At 41.3% G+C, this 20,193-nt stretch overlaps 1 protein-coding gene across 1 annotated transcript in view; it reads right to left on the reverse strand.

Moving 5' to 3' along the window:
- Nell2 (neural EGFL like 2) overlaps nt 1-20,193 on the reverse strand; it is a 410,830-nt gene that overhangs the window by 250,047 nt on the left and 140,590 nt on the right. The window contains exons 4-8 of the mRNA XM_023723548.1: nt 20,044-20,140; nt 17,648-17,720; nt 17,379-17,461; nt 16,322-16,450; nt 14,714-14,816 (exon numbers count right to left, since the gene is read on the reverse strand). Of these exons, the coding sequence (XP_023579316.1) occupies nt 14,714-14,816; nt 16,322-16,450; nt 17,379-17,461; nt 17,648-17,720; nt 20,044-20,140 (485 nt within the window). The remainder of the gene's footprint in view (nt 1-14,713; nt 14,817-16,321; nt 16,451-17,378; nt 17,462-17,647; nt 17,721-20,043; nt 20,141-20,193) is intronic.

The following is a 20,193-nucleotide window of genomic DNA, read 5'->3' on the forward strand; positions in this document are numbered from 1 at the left end:
ATCTGGAAATACCAATAAAAGAACATCATCCAGGGCTGGGGAGATGGCTCAGTGGCATAAGCGGCTGCCTGGTAAGTGCAAGGTCCTGAGTTTGTTCCCCAGTACAGAAAAAAAAGAAAAAAAAAATCCAAAGAAATCATTAAAAGAATGATGATATCTATTTGCTTTCCTGGAAAATTCATACTAATAATCAATAATCAAAACACTGTAATCATCAGTACCATTAGATACATTTACCAAAATACTGTAGAATCAGTACAATTAGAGAGAACTAAGTTAAAAGAAAATAACAGAAATTCTAGAAACAGGCAAAAATGCATGGATGGATATAAATATTTAGGATGCACTAAGGTGGAACATGACTAGAGAACAAAAGGGATCCCTTTAACAAGCAGTACTGGAATGACCGGCAAACTTGTTCAAAAGAAACAACAAAGTTAACCAGAATTATTATCCTACACATACAGAAAAAACAAACAAACAAACAAAAATAAAAACCATATTGTTCAAATTTAAAAAGAAGAAAAGAGGACCATTCAGAGGTTAGAAGTAACTGTTTTCCCTTTAAAGTACTTGGGAAAACACAAGATTCAATTACATAATTGGTTTGTTTGTTTGTTTTGTATTTTTGCAGGGTCTCACCATGCAGCTTGGACTCCTGGTGATCCTCCTGTTTTCAGCCTCCCTAGCACTGGGATTACAGGTGTGTGCCACCACGCCCAGACCTGGTGGCCAGCTCAGCGCACCTGGGGGCGGGGCCAGCGTGGCATGTGGTGCAGGGATAAAACCCCAGCTCCTGTGCTTGCCTAAGCAGGCCCTTAGTCTGCTGAGCTAGCTCACTATCCCTTAATTACATAACTATTTAAATCATTTTGTTGAAAAATACTGAGTAGAACAAGCAACGTTATAAAAATACATTTTTATTGTATCAAAAATTAGCTTATATTTTTAAAAGCCCCCTTAAAAAATAAGTTTAAAAATACTGCTTTCCAACAACCATAAAAAATTCAAATATATAGACATTTATCTTCTTTTTTCACTTCTTCCCAGACTCGACACCCCTGACCCACAGAGCCAACGTTGTACATTTTATTTCCACTTCAATGCCTAACATAAGCCTCACAAAGAACACATCTATCTCAGCCTCTGGATCTTGGCCATGCTCTTAAAATCAGCTCAGCTGCTAGCACTGACCAACTCAGTGAATAACAACTCCATCTATTTTAATCCAAGACTATGGAGCCACCTTGATTTTTTTCCTTTCACTCAGAGCCATCTCTAGTAATTAGAAGCTTTTGCTGAGTTCATCTCCAAAACATCACCTAGAATTTAACTGCTTTGCGCTGCTTGCACCTCAGGCAGCTTCCATCAGCTCTTCCAGGATAGCTGTTAAGCAGACCCGCCCGCCTCACTTAAAGCATCTAATGCAGATCCCAGGGCTTTTAGGGTAAAAGTGAACTCCTGAATCTGAAGTCCAACTTTCCTACTTGCATCCGTGGCCTGACTGCAAACACGCTTCCAGGTCGGGCTGCCTCTTACATGGAGCTTCCCGTGTCCAGCTCTCCTGGCCTGCGCACTCCTTCCTTCCTCTTTTCGCTGGCTTAAGCTATCTGTGCATCACATCTCGGCTCCAGTGCCGTGTTCTTGGGGGTCTTTCCCTTTATCTCCCCACTAGCTGAATTTCACTCGCGGCAGGTACTTTCCCAGTGTCTTAATACTGCTACACGGTACACTTGATCACTACATAGTGTCCTCCCACTGAACTATCAGGTCCCCAAGCACAAAGAGGAGTTCACCTTGTTCCCTCTTGCATCCCCAGCAGCTAACAGAGCCTACTTCACAGACAATGGTAACTATCAATTAAATGAATGGAAACTAAAGAGATTCAAAGGAAAGATGCTTGATTTCAACTGTGTCATACCACACTACTATCTGTAGCATAATTTCAGGCTCTCTAAACTCATTCCTGCTCATAAGTAAAACCCAGCTAAGACCATTATTCCAATTTTTTTCTGACATCCCACTTCACATTCTGCAGATTGTTTCTCTGGATTCTAACTCTCTCGGCATTGGAGTACAGTGGTCTGAAGGGACATTAATAGATTAAATAAATCAGTGAACAAGGACAATGTCCATCTTGTTCTATACTAACCCTTCCCCCTCCCTTCTTCCCAATCAACAAATAAAAGTGACCTCTCTGAGGTTCAGAGCCTGAGAAATGCTGAAGGTGGACTACAGGCATAAACATAAATAGGGAGTCCTCAGTATTATTTGCTAAGAGATACCATAATTTGCGACCAGGAAAAAAAAATTATGCATTTAAAAGCTTGATGCATAACTACAAAAGAATGTAAAAGGAGTGGATTACTTGCTATAGTTTTTCTCCTCCTCCAGGCATAAGAAAGAACTACTTTTCCAAATCCAACAATGACAACTCAGGCAAAAACAAAAAGAATCATGGTTCTGACAAATGATTCTACAATAAACCATGAAGGCTTGAACCCAGTTTAAACAGCATGAATAAGCTGAATAAAAACCAAGAGAAAGCGCAGGGCCATCTGTGCACAGCTGCCTTTGTGCAGACCCTAACTCCTCCTACAGCATCATCTGCAAACTCAGCCCAAGAGCCGAGGTACTTGGAACACAGTTCTGAGAGCATGGGAGAATTTGCAGAAAGAAGGAAAGGAGAAGTAACCTTGTGGAAAATGCATTGCATTAACATTTGCTCATACTAGCTTGCTTTCATTAATCCTGTTCTTATGGGGCCTAAAATTTAAAAAACCAAAGATGCCAGTGTATGTGAGGCAGTAGTTACAAGCTGTCTGAGAACAGCTTAATTTAACAATGAGACGAGGACAACACGTCCCAGCAGACCCTCCCAGTATAGACTATAGCTACATATTATACACAAGGAAAGCAAGTTACCAAGGAGATGAGAACTCAGATAGCTATGAATTGGTCCAGCAGTGTTTAGAAAACCATCTCATTGAACAAAAATGCAAAGAAAAATGTAAAGGTTTTGGAGCCACAAAATAATTTCATCTGGTCACTGACTTGCAACAATTCCAGTTAATAATGCAGGGAGGTCTAGAGCCTCAGTACTGTTACTTTTGAATTCTGTGTGCTTTCCCTGTGCTTTCTTTACTAAAACCAACAACACCTGATCGGAAGACATTTGTCCTTGAATTTAGTTGTCCTGAGCTAGCAGAATCAACCATTTCTGTTCTTATATAAAAGTCCCTATAAACTAATAAAAAGTCATACTTCGTCAGCAGGCATCTTAATAACACTGGATGGCTTACATTCAATTTTTCTACCCTTTCTCTTTTCTTAAGCACTAGCATCTGGTATTTATCAGTGCATTTGCGGTTGCTAACACAGTACCACACATATTGAATAAGTGAAACCGGCAGTGTCAACAGGCTTGTCTGTGTTTTAAAGACCTGGAGGTTCATGTCAAGGAGCTACGGCTGGCGATTCCCCCCTTGCGGGCAGTGCCCTCAGGACTGCAGATGGGAGACGGGACGTGCGTCGCCGCCCCCTTCTGCTGAGACCAGCTGCTCGCTCTCCTCGGCTGTGCCCTCCTCGGTCACCCACAGCACTGTGCTTCTCTAGGTCTCGCTTTTCAGTCGCCCGCTTTCCAAATGCTTCTAACCCAGCCCTGTGATGCATTTCCAAAGCTACTTTGCTTGTTAAAGGATTTATTATTAGCAACAGCCACACTCTTCTGTGCCAATTTGCTGTAGAATTAGCCTGTTTTCTGTAGCCAGTAACACAATAGCACAGATTGGGTAAGTTGTAGAGGAAGGAGATTTGTTTTCATTCAAAATTCTGCAAGTCCAGGTCACAGCATCCCATTTGGTGATGGCCTTCATGCTTGCAGTCATGGCAGAACTGGGCAGCACCCAACAAGTGACAGGAAGCAACAAAGCAGCATACCAGGACACATGTGTGTGTGCTGTCTGTCTGTCTCTGTCTCTGTCTGTCTCTGTCTGTCTCTGTCTCTGTCTCTTTGTCTCTGTGTCTCTCTCTCTCTCTCTCTCTCTCTCACACACACACACACACACACACACACACACACAAATTCCCAGTATTCAATCATGGAAGCTCCACGCTGATGACCTTCTGTAATCCCAACCATATCCCGAAGGCTTCACCTCTCAACGTCATAGAGTAAATTTCCATCCCCTTAATATTTCACAATGGGAGTTAAAACTCAACTTGACTTTTAGAGGAGAAAACCATAATCAAATCACAGAATCCTCTGAACACAGGATCTTTGCCGTCTCCAGAACACCACAAACTCACTTCTGAATTCACCTTGAATTTTTTCCTTACACACTACACATCATGTGAGGAAGTACATGCCGAATTATGCGGATGCTGAAATTGCTGCACCAGCGTCTTACTATCTAGGTTATTTGGGGGCAAGCAAGGTAACTTTACCTTCTTTATCTATAAACTGAGAGTCATTGTGAGACCAAGAAGGATGGCTCATGTTATGTTCTCAAACTCAGAGAGTTTACTTCTAAAATACCTGATCAAACACAAACCCTAAGATATGGAGCAGAGACCTTACTTCATATTAGAGATCAAGAAGGAGGAGGGAGAAGGCTATGCTGAGATTCCAGTTGGCAAGACTAGCACGGCCAGGAGCCAAGCGTTTGCTAATCAAAGTCCACCCCTGCACCAGCAGCATCGGCGTCATCCAAGAGTTGCTTAGAAGTACAAACTCTTGGACCCACTCTAGAAGCTCTAATGAGAATTTTCACTTTCACAAGATCCCCACGTGATTCTCATTCCCATTAAAACTTGAGAACCACGGAGCTGCACACACGCCATCCCACTCATCTGAAAAAAGCTGAGATCCCAGCAAAACTACCAGTGTGTGCATCACAGATCGCCGAGGCCACTTGCCAAAGCCCGAAGTCACAAATGGTGTATTCATGTATTTCCTATTGTGCTACATGGATTTCAAATCGTCTTCCCTAACTTGCTGAGCATGCTGCACAGCATTTGCATGACACCTCTTTATGAGTTAAAAGGATATCTGTAAGTAAGGGCCACCATGAAGACAGTCTAGAAATTGTGTTCTGTTACAATGCAAGTTAAGTATAAAACAACCAAAACCTGCAAGCTCTGAGCCTGTAATCCTGCAATCCCAGGACGGCCCATGTCACTGTTCAGACTTCGAGGTCCGCACCCAGGAACCTAACAGAAACAGCATTCCAGCAGCCGGGTGAAAGGGCGTGGACAGGAGCTGCTGCTCTATGTAGAGGCAAAAGCTACAGTTAACATGAATGACGATGTGGGTGGAAGACAGATTGTGCCTTGGAATGGGCTAAAGCAGCCATCTCATGATGGTGACTACTTTAATGATGCTGACTTGGAACGGCTCCCTTCTTACCACTGCCAGCTCCAGGAACCATTTTTAAAGAAATTTTGAACGTGTGTGTCTAGTTATATACCTGAACCTTGGTGCCAGCTTTTACATTGTAAGAAACATTCTTAAATTGTAATCTCTGCAACGATCGCTTAATTGAACAATAAAACTATTTTCTATCCTTTCTTTATGCTATCCTTCTATATCAGTTTTTCTTGTTTAATTTGTAATCTATATCTGCTCTATATAATCTATAAATATGTAGAGAAAAACAGACCACATACAGGATTCAAGGCACCCTGTGGAAGGCTGGCACTACGAGGTGCTTGTCTTGCAATTCTGGGGGGGATCGGGGTGCTGCTTCATCAGGCACAATGACTGAGGTCTGTTTGACATTATTACATAATTGGTCTACCTAAGTTACTCCTTTGTACATGATTGCCAGAATCAACTTCCAAGATGCTCTAAACTGCATATGTATTTGCCCTATTCTGATTTCAAAATGTCATTATGTACAATATCTATTGAAAAGAAAATAAGTCCATTTTTAAAACAATTACCTACCACACTGTAGATAAGAAGCTGAATTTTCTGCCTAAGCATTTTTCCTTCTCTCTTAAATTGAGTCTCATATGAACGGTACCTAGATTATTGCTAGTGAGCTGGGTACAAATCTGAAATCTTCTCACTTGTTTCAAAGCATTACACTACTAAGAATGAGAAGTACCCTCTGATCACCTAAAAAGTCATGCTTTTAGGCCTCTAAACAGTGCTGGGCAGCTTAACTTAACTGTTATCACAGACCCATCTGCATGAGGCTTTCTTCTGAAGACTTTTAGGCCATCTAAGCAATGTCATCATATGGGCAGGGACATACTTTTGAGAAAATGTAACGGGGCATGAAAAATAATGAAATCCACAAAATATATTTATTTGAGGATTTTATTAATGAAGAGAAATTATAGCTTACAATTCAGAGTGAAGAACCAGAAGCCAAGTGTTCTCCTTTAGTTTAAAATAAAACATTATTAAATAGACACAACACAACGCCTTGGAACCCCAGGGAAGTACCCCCATGCTATGTCTTCTGGAAAACTACTTTCATTTCAAAAAGCAAGAATTCAATATATTTTTATGTCATCCCCTGACTGTACTGAAGATGCAGAAAAGCAACTAATTCTAATAATACTTCCATGTAAGTGCACCAGACAACACTGCTGGTGGTCAAACAAAGACGTGTGGGCTTTCCTAGATTACCTCTCCTTAAAGGATCTTCCATATATTAACATTACCTTTTCAAGGAGACAGAAAGAAAGGAAAAATGCCCGCTAAGATCCTTTCAAAGCCCAGTAAGACAGAGCATGGGGTTGTTCCCAGGCTTTCCTCAGCTCTACTGCCTACTGCCCCTTCACTAGGGGTAGAAAACAACCTGGCTGCTATTTTTGCAGAGCGATTTGGGGAGCGCAGTCACTATGAAAGTGTCATACACATGTGACCTTGCAGCTTCAGTCTTGGCTTACCCTTCAAAAGCACATCATGTGTCCGTAACATCGCTCCTAGTAGAAAAGCAGAAACAAATTGGAAGCAACCACACTTTGTAGAAGAAACAAATTAACAAAATAGCAAGCCCTGGGAAAATACGCAACAATTTTAGCTGATACAGAATATCAATATATATGTTATAACAAAAAGGGCAAGAGAATATATGATATCACTTACAATACATAACAGGCCTGCTGTCATGTGTTGGTGGATGCATTAAAAATTGTCTAGAAAGATGCACAAGGAGTAGAAGTTTGAGAACAGGAGACTAGAGAAAAGTTGATTGTTTTATCTTTGCATGGTTTGAATATTATATGCATCCATTATTTTTAATTAAAACGTTAAAATGACTATAGCAGGATTAGGAAGAAAGAATGATAAAGCTGAGCAATTTCTAGCGTTCGGAGCTGGCACACACAGCAAGTCGCTCCGCACGGTCAGCGCGCCATGACGCTGCCTTTTCCTGATGTCCCAGCGCCACTATAAGCCAAGTAGGAGCACATTTATATTTTCCTAATGTCCTTAAAAGGTGTCATGTGGTGTCTTCTTGTAATGAATGTTAAGAATATATTAATTATAATTATTGTTGTTTACTAATATTTTGCCAACTCATCTTTTTTTCTACTGAATTGGCATATGTCAGTTTTTATAACATTTAAAAGGAAGAGCATGCCAGTTGCTTTTTTGAAAATTATCAGCATAAAAGTATTAATAGTGTTGGGGAAACCTCCAGGGTTATCTTGATGAAATCCCTAATAAGACACAGAGCTCTTTGTCTTCTGTGGAAATACAGCTCTTTAGCTTAAAGTGACAGACACTTGAACTGCCCATTCTGTCACACACAGAGTTAGGAAAGAAGTCTGAATTCTATAATTTACCCATTATTATTATTTATTTATTTATTTGGTTGTTATAGGGTCTCACTATGCAGTGCAGACTCGTAGTGATCCTCCTGCTTTCAGCCTCCCCAGCGCTGGGATTAGAGGCATGCGCACTACACCAGGACTCGGGCCAGCTCAGGCTGCCCTGGGGGCAGGGCTGGCACAGCATGTGGTGCTGGGGATCAAACCCTGGTCCCCTGGCTTACCTAAGCTTGCCTAAGCGGGCACTTTAGTCTGCTGAGCTAACTTGCCAGCCCCCGTACCCTTTCTTATTTTACATACTAAATGAAACTACATTTAGTGAGAAAAGACTGCATTAGACGAGGTTTGTGCACATGCCTGACAGTGACACCAGGCTTTCAGTTCATTCCGGCTTCTTGTTACATAGTGACAAGAAGCTGCTTTGTTACATAGTATTCTTTAATAATCACACACTTTCAAGAAACAGTCTAAAATATTCCATCTACTATGCAGAAAGTACCCCTTCTCTTGGTTGCTTTTTCTACCACCCACCCACCCACCCCCATTATTGGCACTGCAGTCCTGTGGCCCCTGGAGTCGCTGCAATCCCCACTAATGTGCAACTGTGTTCATGTGCAACAGATGTGGGCATATACTAGGTACTTTCTATGCTTCCAACATTACAGTAGAGACAGCTGTGTTTATTGGTTAGTTTGTCTAAGATTATTTTCTACTTCAACATAACCTAAACAAATTACATACTTCATATTTCCCCCATTTTAAAGAACAATTTGATACATTACATGCCACTGCTTTGTGTTCAAAGTCATGAATACATGTTCAGAATCTCCAACTCAGTTTTCTAACCTCATCATCCCTATTTTTAAAAATCCTCAAATACCTGAGTGGCTGTCATTTAACCTCCCCCTCTACTTTGCTATTCATTTCAAGTGAATGCATATTAATATGCAAATAGAATAATCAAACCTCCCGAACTAGCATTTTGTGAAAAGCTAGAGAAACGCGTACATATGATAACATTTCCTCTTATTTTCTATTATTTAAAGTTCATGAAAGCAGCCCATAAGCTCACTCGTGTACAACATAACAACACTGAAGTCAGCGATGGGTTACAGATATGATCTAAGCCCTCTAAAGTTTCAGTGAAGCCGGACTAACCCTACTGCCCGGGGACTCCGCTGGCATACGCAGCCCTACTGCACTGTGAGTCTTATGAAAGACAGCGCACGTAGTTATACACAAGTACCTGACGCTTTCACAGTGACACACACCCATGCTGCCAGTTTGTGTATTTTCTACATTTCACATCATTTTCGAGTGCTCTCCTTCTATTCGTCACCAAACAAGTCTACTGTGAAGAAGCGAGCTGTGTGTATCAGCACGCTTCGCCCAGCGGATGTGGAGTCCATCTCTCAACTGCTCGTTTGCTCAGGGCTTGACTCAGTCTGGCGCTGTTTTACTCGCCCTGCCCCAGGAGCAGCAGGCCGCCGCAGAGCTGCACACACCCGCTAGCCGGGGGAGGTGGAAGGGTGCTCCTCACAAGGCTGTCAGTGCACGTGATGCTGTATGGCTCAGGACACATGTCAGGCGCTAAGCCACGTGCAGCTGTCTGCGGGAAGATGCTCAGCTTAACGAGTCACATGGGAAGTAAAATGCAAACCACAATACCACACCATGTGCCCACATCACTTATCAGAATGGCTAAAATTAAAAAGACCAAAAATGCCAATTAGTCTGGAGGGTCTGACAACTGGAGCCTCTGCACATTGTGGGTGAGATGAGAAACTAGTACAAGCACTTGTAAAACTATTCCACAGTATGGTTTTCACACAAAGTGAAAGAGCTTTATCTATTAACCAAACAACTCCACTGTAAGAAATATACTCACATGTATAAAAAGGCATGCATCTAAAAAGAAAAATATGCGTCCATCTGTATGACCAAAAATATGTACAGGATGCTTTAGGACTATTCACATAGGCAAAGCTTGAAAACCATGTAAATGACCTTCAGTGAGAGACTAACTTGTGTAACATTAAACCAAATGACACACACACACCAAGAGCCGAAAGTTCTACGTCTCCATCCGAATGGCATAACAGGTACAAAGGGCCTCCATGGGCATACTGGATCTGCGACAAAATGTGGATGAATCTCACAGTGTGGTCATGAGGGAAAGAAGCCTGACTCACAGAAAAGTACACAATATGTAGGAAACAGTTCTGAGCATCAGCCTGAATCAAGAGGAAGACCATGGCCTTAGGAAAGTAAGGCGGTACATCAGAACTCAGCGTCAGCAATATCGCTAGTTAGCATTAGTAAAGTCACTCTTCACTCGCCTGGTTTCATGTTTCCTCCCTAAAGATGAGAATAATGAAATCCTGACTTCTCCAAAGCAAAGAGCTGTTTCAAAGATCTCCCGAGGTCCCATGCAGCTTCCAGTGACAGACACAGGGCCGTGCACATAGCGGCACGATGCACAGCCTGGAAAGCCACCTACCTCGCCATGAGTAGAGGAGCAGCTAACGTGCTCAAGGAGGTGCTACTCTTCCATAAAGAGATAAACTTAAGTCACTTGTAGGCAAATGGTCGCATATTGATTCCATAATGGCAGGCAAAATAAAGCAAGCACACAAGTGTTAATATTGCCCAGCTCCTCCTACTCCAGAAACTCAAATTATAAAGATGGAGCTAAATAAAAGAGCGATGACAGGAAGTAGGAAAATAGACTCTTCTCAGGTGGGAGGGAGAGCAAGAGACGGGGAGGGGACGAGAAGGGAAGTCCATGCACCACCTCCTCACAGAGAACGTGTGCGCTGCGTGCCGGGACTGTGTATTAGTACTGGCAAGACCTGCGACCCGATGAGCTTACTTGACTACTTTGTATTTTATCAATAAACATGAATGGTCCTTTGAATGAAAACAGCAGCTCCCATTCTTCTAAGCCTTTAGAGCCACTGTTCATTTAATCTTCACCCAAAGTCTAAGTAGATACAAACTTTATCTCCACATTACGAATCAGGAAATAGAAGCCATGAGAGTAATTTGACTGAAGATGCCCAGCTGAGGAGTTGTGAGCTGCAGAGCCCAATGCAAAGCTCCTGACTTGCAGCCTGCACACATGACGGCTCAGTGCACATACGTCACTGTAATCCACTTAATCCCAGTAGAGATGACTTTCTAAATTAAGCTTAAAATAATCTGATGTCTAATCCCCCAAAGCATATTAAAATGTAATTTATATTATGTGTTGAAATTGATGTTGTTCAATCAAAAGACTGATTTAAGCTTATTCAAACCTGGCCTCTATGAGAAAAATGCCACTGAAATCATTATTACCACGCAAATACTAAAGAACCATGATGATCATTCACATCTCCTGCATTTGTCTTCTAGTAAAGGAAATTTCTCTCTCTCTCTTTCTGCATACTTTTCTATAAAAGGCATCAGTCAGATTTTCTTAAAATTACCTATTTTTGTGAACCACTCTTTCTGTGAAACTGCTCTGTGCATAAGCCTTAATCCACAACCCAGTGGAAGAAAATAAAGAAAAGCACCAACTTGTTTAAAATGTTTTCTAGTATCTGTTGCTTTCGATAATGTCATATTTCATAGAACATAAGTGTCTTCTGAAATTCTTCATGTGCTTTATAAGCTGAAGTTTTATATACTAGAATTATCTCGACCCTATCCTATTTCAGGGCTGAAGTCCCCCAGAACCTCCCTGCACTGGCTGAGAGGCCAGAGGCCAAGCCTGAGATGCAGGACAGGGACAGCTCCGCCCCGCTGGAGCCCATGCGTGACGGGAGCAGGCTCCCCAGACGCAGCTCTGCCTGTGCTCTAGAGCTGCGCGGCACCTTGCTGAGCTTAGCTGCCAGCCGACGAAACTGGACCACGGAGAGCGATGCTAACAGATGGTTCCAAAGGAGACAGCAGGCTGGGAAGCAGCACACTGCACTTGGAACTTCTGAGGGGACTCGAGGGTGAGCCCAGCCACGCACAGAGTCCTCTGCTTAGGAGGAGGGAGGCAGGACCTACCTGTGCGCCACTCAGATGAAGCGAGAGCCCCAAGTGGGCCTTCTCACCTGCAGAAGTGAGACGACTCGCTGTCGCAGTGATTATCATTATCTCAGTGATTTAGGATTTGCATTCTTGACTTTGAACTTTCTCCTTTCTGGTTAACTGAAGGTCAGCAGCTGACTGGTAGAGGCAGGACAAGTAAAGCTTCCCCCCACTAATGCTTACGCCAATTCAAATAAAGAAAAGGGACAAGCGTTCTTCTCTAGGACTTCTTTCCCAGAACAACAAACTTCTGGCTGTTCATCAGTATCTATATTGAGGTAAAGGGTTGCAGCTGAAGTTACTGAAACAAAATACGAAGGAAACTACAAAACACGGCTGCTCACAATCAGCCAAACAACTCCAGGAAGCAAGCCCGACAGGACTGAAGGAACACCAGAAAGGGACCTCCCGCTTGGATTTATTTTGTTCACTTCAGTCTGTCAAGTAACATGGAGCAGTTTTGCCCTCCAGGGACCTTAGAAACAATAAATGATTAATTTCTCTCAACAGTTTTTACTGAGGGATATATTTTATTAATTCTTATGTCAATAGAAAGGCAACTGATCAAGAGTGTTTCAGAGAGAATGAATGGAGGGAGATGTGTTCATGTATTTAGTAGAGTAAAATACCTTAGAACTTGTGCTCTAATAAAATCAAGCTACTATAAATTATAAAATGATATGAGTAAGGAAATTAACAAAGAAAAACATCAGACCACTTTTCCTTCTATGTAACAGATACACACCAAGAAAAATATGGTGGGTGTTTGTAGCTATTGATGTCTTCCATGGTAAGCACACGTATAGAAAGCTAGCTAAGAAAGCTAGTTAGGATGTGATTATTAAACTTGTTTTTAAATGCCATTTGTCATACATGCTTTCAGAAGCATTTTCTAAAATAATGTTAGTTGCTTCTTTTTAACTGTGCTTTGTAAAGACTCCTCAAATAATTTCTAATAAGTATTTGCTATATGAGTTATGTATTTCCTCTATAAAAAGTTTATGAACATTTACTGAAATATCCTACAGCTCTATTAAAATGTTAAATTCATGAAAACCAAAAGCAACAAGCAAATATAGACATAAATCCTGTATGTTCTATAACATAACATTGGGTAAAACCAAAAAAGACAGTTACTTCACCTTCGTTACATTTTAGCCACATAAAATGATAGCACCAAATAAATTATTTAAGATTTTGGTTTTTTTTTATCAGTGATGTCAAGGTCTGCTCACCTTTAACTCCAGCTATCTGGTTTTCACTATTTGCAGGAGGCAAATACAGTCAATTTCTTGTCAACAACACCAAAGTCTGGCAGAAACTGTATTCAATGAATCTCAAAATATTTTCCCATTTCATTAAGTCTAACTACATGCTTGTTGCAAAGATTTCAAGTATTAGTGTGATTTAATAGGCCGTTTACTCCTGTAACAGAGACAATGGTAAAATCAGAAGTGAAATTTGCCACTTCTGACTAGCACAGCCATTACGTGGCCCATTACTCCAATCAGCCTGCATCCAACAACACTGACATCACTTAACGCAAATCTGTCACATTCACTGATAACAAAATAGAATTATGGGAGAAAAGAAGCTAAAACAAAAGACATGATTCCTGCTCTTGCTGTATTATAAAACTCTATACAAGAATTCTTCCTCCTACCTACAAAGCCAACTGTGGAACATAACCTTTAGCTTTGAGATAATAAGAGAAATTCAAGTAAAAACCCAGATTGCTGCTCACTAAGGAAATTAGCTGGTGGGATGCGGAACAACAATTATATCCCATCCTTCCTAGTTCCTCCACGTCTACTTGAGTAGACTAATACAGTTGCACGTAATGGGCTGGCTTCAATGTAAAGTCTAACATAATTAAATATGAATGAGCTCCCAGGGGAATTAAATCAGTGTGTGTCCTAATTTTTCTCCCATAACTAGTTGCTCTCACTAGCAGTAGGAAAGCACACTGTGTAAGCAAGAGTAAGGGATGGCCGAGTTAAAGAAAGCAAACACAAAACCCAAGCGGAAGCAGCGGTCAGCCCCTCTCCTTCCTGTGCCATCACGCGCCCCCACCTCCCTCCTCCTCCCTTCTGGCTCTTTCTGTATGATGCACCCATACAGACGCATGTGCACTTAAACAACGGTGTACATTCTACAAACATTAGAACAACCCAGTGTTCACACAGTACTCCTTCAGACAAACAGGAGAATGTGTCAAGGGCTTTCTTTAACAATAATGTAAGTGAAGTCTTTATGAGTAACACAGATGAACTGATTTGTGTCACTGAATGATATAGAACTTATGTGTGAAGAGCTACCGATGATTCTAAGCATTTTCTGCCACCAGAAATAAACTGTTATGTGAAGATGCCAAGAGGCAGGAGGCCTCTCGCACAGGGGTGTGAGCCTTTTCTTTCTGAATATGGCCATGGCTCCTGTACATGCGCAACAGTCACGTAAGAACATGGAACGCTATTGCTTGGGGGACAGGAGGGGCGCATCGTCTGTGGTTACAGGCACTCACACCACGGGTTTCCTTAGCTGCTGTGCTCCAGGGTGAATAGTTCTTGCTCTATGTAGGAGGTACTTACATTAAGTAGTATAATAGGCAAAATTCTTTTTAGTAAGTTTTTTTTTTTCACAATTCTTCCCACTAACATTTCTATAAAGAACAGCTTTTTCCAAGAAAAAACTGTCCTTCCAGACTATAACAATAGCATTTTAAACTAGAAAACAGTATTCTCATTCGCATGCTCTCCAAAAGCTCTGTAGCTCGTTCAGACTAACCCAGTGCACACAAGTGCACTGCTACACAGCCCGGGGGTCTCCCCAACCACAGCATCGCCACAAAAGTCATGCTCACGCTGGCACTGCTTGCAGCACTTGCCGTCCACGTACGCAGGGGCCGACTTGGGCGGGCAGTCGGGAGCGGGGCAGCTCAGCGTTTCACACTGGACGGTTCCATTCTATAAAGCAAACAATATGTAAAGAATTTCAAGTAGGAAATCAGTAACCCTCAATTTCCAAATCTGTTCTTTAAATGTCAAACTCTCCACATAAAGTCATAGCTACACAATTTTCTTTAGCTTGATACAGCAATACACATCATATAGACACCCACAGGAACACACACAGCAATCACACAGCGGTTACTGGTTTCCGTTGTCTATCCAGCAATTGATCCTAACTGAGCTACAGTCCTTACTTTCTGTAGGAGAATGGATAAAGGCAAGGGTGGAGAAAAAAGCACCAGCCACCAGGGCATACCAGGCCGGGGCAGCCGCTGATCCCCAGATTGATCCCACGGTACCCAGATGGTCACCAGCGACTCACAAACTGAATGGCAACAAACCAGGATATTCCTAGAACAGCTACTGCACCCCCCGAAGTCTAGGCTCAATACTCAGAACTTTCAAATGATATTTAAGCTTAGCCAAGCTCCCCACACAAGGCAGGGCTGTGCTGCCAGTCACTACAGGAGGACCCAAACTGCACACGGAACCACTGGAATTCGCTTCCTGGCAGTCACCGGAGCCCAGGGAGCTGGCTGCTCAGGCCGACCGAGCCATCCGGCTGACCTCCCTGCACCACATTCTCCCTGTTGCTCCACTAGGTTTTCAGTCCTGATTTAACTTTTTAAGAAGTGTTACTGTACTTGTAAACTGTTATAATTTTGGTACAAACATATTCTGTTGAGAAAATGTAGATAAAAAAATGTGTGCACACACTATTTCTGAACTACTTTACTAGTTTGATTGTTCTTTACGCACAACATTCTGTTTTGAAAATAACCTGAATAAACAAGAGGAAAATTCTTAAAGGACAAATTCAAGTCATTCCAACTTCTTTCCATAAAAAATAGTTTTTAACAGATAAGTTCACACAAATGTAAAATTTCAAAAACAAGCTCATTGTGAACTTTCTTTTGAAAATGAATATACAGTTCCAGAATAATCATGCACTGAATTATCCTCCTTATCAGTGAGTAATTGGATACATACCATTTTTTTAATTCTGTAATTTGTAGTCCACTGAAGTAGTCAACTATTAAAAATTCTCTTAGTCACTGAAACTCAAATATTTCTTTATATTTTTCAATATGAACATACTTTAATATTGTACAAAATTTTGTTTCATTAAAATGCATTAAAACATGAGAGGAAACACTAAGGCCTAGAGGAGGGACTCCCCGGGGAGTCGCCTTACTAGCCTGATTTAAATTGCTAACTTCATGTGTGTATCAATAAGCTTAAACTTCACAGCAGTGCAAGCCATAATCACCCTTGCAGCCCAGAAAGTGGTTTTAATAATGCAACACATAGCTCTTTAGATGTGACCAGGTTTGCTGGCACTTAGTGTTGCGTCCTGAGAAAATAGGTCGTGAAAATTTCATGATTACATTGTTTTAATAAATTTTTAAACAGCAAGGGCATCCGCGTCCCCTCTGCATGAGCACACATGGAAGCCGTACCAGGCACGTGCAGTTCTTGCAGCCGTCTGTCCAGGACTCGAACTCTCGGTAGGTGGCCCCCTTCAGGGTGCAAGTCCGCTCACAGTAGCACTGGTCCAGCCTGCTCATGCGCTGTTCAGCTCGAGACAGCTGTGGCAGAAGAGGGGTGCAAGGTCACCACACCACAACACAGAGGTGCGGCCCTGGCAGGCCGCGCCCACCAACCTCTTGTCATAAACATACTTAAGCCTTTAATTAAAGAAAGGATTTCCCTTTCTGCCTTTGGTGAAAAATTTGCTTCCTGCCTTTAAAACAAGAAGCATAATTTATAAAGTATAAATGGAGACCAGTTCAAAATAGTTTCAACCACGATACAGGGGAAGAATTTTCTATGTTTAAGATATGTTTAATTTCATAAATAGGTTTACTCAAGGGAAAAATAAAATTTAAAATTTTTTTTTTTTTTGTTCCTCGAATGCCTTCAGGGCACTTTTGGCCAGCGGGAGAGGTGTGAGGTTTGAACTCCAGCAACCTGAGGCTGACAGCTTTGTGGAAGCAGCCACTTAAAGGCCTGAGCTAGGGCCAGGCCCCCCAAAATTTAAAATTTGTATTACATAAATATCAAATCATATGTGATAGGACACATCTTTCTGGTAATCCATACCCACACTACAAAAGTTTGAATCTGGTGGACTTGTCAGGAAGCCTGATAAAAGTTCAAGAGAGGGTGACTAAATTACGGCAGAAACGAACAGGTAATTCGAGTGTCTTTACAATCTTCCTACCTCTTTGCTTGTAATGAAAATCTCAATAGGAATAAAGAATAATAAAACTGGCCTAAAGGATAAATCTTGTTGTACTTAGCAGTGGACAAACCAAGTAGTCTGCTTCACTCCTGATTTGAGGAATCGTTCACTGTATATGTGGCCACAGTTTGAATATCTGTAAGACTTTCCCTTGAGCAAACCATTATGTTATAGGGAATCTCTCAGAGATGCAACTCCGTGTTGATAACAGGAACTGTTAGGAACCTCAAGGATTTTTTAACTCCTTCAACACATTCCCTAGTGCCTTTTACCTTGGCTGATGTTTTGGCTAAAACATCCTGAAGCTCCATGATTTTCTGCACCAGTCCATGGAAGTCATTGCACGTTGGACAGGCTAGAATTGCAAACATGACGTCAGTAAATGGCATTCATAAGGGGTTCAATCTGCCTCACTTTAAAGTGAAGCCATTATACGTGAACTCCAATTTCACCTGACATTCTGCACAAGATTAAGCCAGAAGCACACTGCCCAGCCCAGCCCAGCCCAGCCCAGCCCACTGCGCAAGACTGCCAGACTTACTGCGGTTGAGGTCCGGGCACTGAGCAATGAACCCTTGGGGCATGACCAGCAAGTGCACATCCTGCATGACACCCTGTGTGGGAAGAATTTTTGAACAGACATTATTTTCATGTATTCAAATAATGTTCAGTATTTGAGATCATGAAGAAAGACATTAAACAGTAGACTCACCAGAAGCCTTGAGTAAAGAGTTTTTAGGAATATATTCCCTCTACTTGATACCAACAGGGGAAGAAGTTCATTAAGTGGAATAGATGATTACCCATGTAGTCGTATTGGTAATATCTTTAAAGCTTTAAGATTAAATGTCAAGGTATAATTAAGTGGCAATAGTCAAGTTGTCTTGAGAAGTTATTTTTAGTTAGCCACTGAAGGAAGACTTGAAAACGACCTTTAAAAATTAACCTGACAATCACATCTGGCTTCAGCATCCGAATACTGAGACCAATTCTGAATTAATTATAACCTCCCAAAAGAAAAAGAAAAACTGAGTTGTAGTAGCAATGTTCATTTGAGAATTGCTCATTTTCCCATGAGATCTTTTAAAAGTAATTTCTCGATTCAGAAAACGACAATAGAATTATTAAACATGTGCGGTAAGACTCAGTGATGAGCTGTAGGAACACAGAAAGTTTTGCATGAAATTTATTAAAATATCAGCTAGAAATGGCCTGTTTTACATGGAAGGTTTTATCACGTTTTAAAGGCAGAATTCACATGCATCCTTAGTCCTTAAGGTGTAATTAGCTTCCCGCGTGCTCTTAGCGCAAAGGCCAGCGATAGCTCAGAAACGATCTCATCACAGTCCAGCTGTCTCTTTCATCCACTGATTCCCCACTTTCTGCATCAACTTTATGTATCACCCTTTATTGACATTTCAATTTATCCCTTTGAAAAACACAAACAGAATGTCTAAAGACAGCTGTTACCTAACCAACATGTTATGAAGACAATTTTGATTTTACTTATAAAGATTTACCAGTCAAATACTAACCATGTATCCTACATAGTTAATGTGTCAATGTGCATGATAAATATTTTAGTACACTGTGAAGAATCACTGAATCTGCTACCTGCTTCCATTTGGATTGAGAAGGTGACTCATGTACAAACTTGTCTCGCCACACGGAAGTAGTAATGTGAAAGCGAAGCTAGCATATGCAGTCACACAGTTCTCATGCTACACTGCTTGAGGGGTTACCTTTTTCAGGCTGCAACAAGGATGGTGACCCCTAAAGATGGCCACATCATTTGTAAGTACTGTGAGGCCACAGCTGGACTCCAGGGGTAAAATATCATAATTCGATAAAGGAGAGATTTGGAACTCCCAGCATGCCTCTGCCACCCTTACATGGGTGTTGCTGATTTTTGAGAATCTGTAAAAGTGGAGTCAGTTTCCTGTATGGCACTCACTAGCTGCCTGGCTTTGTTCAAATTCCTTACCGCTCTGCAGAAGCTTATGCCTATGCATAGAAGCACAAAAGGGGAGGGGCTGGGGAGATAGATCAGTGAATAAGCGTTTGCCTAGCAAGCATGAGGGCCTGAGTTCAATCCCTGGCTCTGCCAAAAAATAAAAAAATAAATAAAATAAAATAAAAAGAAGCACGAAAGTGTACTGCATCAGCAGGAGTAAGGCCAGGGCTTAGCAGGAAGAAAAGATTCAGAGCTCCTGGTTTAGAGCTGTCAAGGTTTAAATAAAAGCATCTTTCTAAAATTATAGATCTTGCTTAGAACACAAATTTAAATTTATTAGTAACTACCTTCCCATTAAATTCATGAGTTAAGCATACTGTTTGATCTAGTAATCATTCATTAAGCCACTTGTATATTGCAGGCACTGGTACGGTCCCTGAGAGAAAACGGTCATAATACAGCCTTGCAGTGATGCAATTCCTTGGACTTTGTTTTTTCATCCTTCATACTTGAAAATGAAATGGAATGCATACTTTTTCTTTTCCAAAGATGAAATTCTATGGAGTGTTTCTAATAATATACTAAAAAAATACATAAAGTGGACAGTCTTTTACACAAAGAGATCATAACAGAAAAATCCCTAATCTGCTACTAACATTCCTGTAGAAGTCTCACCAAAGGTTACATTGCAGTGACAGAGAGCTTATTTATATGTTAACATTTTAGCTTTTTATTACTTTGAATGCTTAATTTCAAGAATGAGATATCAACTGCCCCAAATGCAGCCTTGTAAGAATATCTAAAATGTTTGAAGATCAAACTCCTTGAGGAGTTATCTTACCCTCTAAATACATGAAAAACAGTAATTGAAAACATACATAAACATCTATACAAGTCAATTCTTTTGTTTGACACTGTAGAAAAGATGTGTCTCCAAACTCAGTAGAAGTCACACTTTATACTCAGCTGCACTCAACATATACCTTAAAATATCCATGTGCATTACTTCTCTGTCCCAACCAAAATGCTGTGCCCAGAGGCAAGTCTGTAGAGGGCTTTTCCACCACTCTTTCATAAATTCTGTAAAAGAGAAACATCAGACAAGGAATGTGACTGAACAGTCCTTTCCGAGA

The sequence above is a fragment of the Octodon degus genome, unplaced genomic scaffold, assembly GCF_000260255.1.
Source record: "Octodon degus isolate 3935 unplaced genomic scaffold, OctDeg1.0 scaffold00100, whole genome shotgun sequence".
In the NCBI taxonomy this organism is placed as follows: domain Eukaryota; kingdom Metazoa; phylum Chordata; class Mammalia; order Rodentia; family Octodontidae; genus Octodon; species Octodon degus.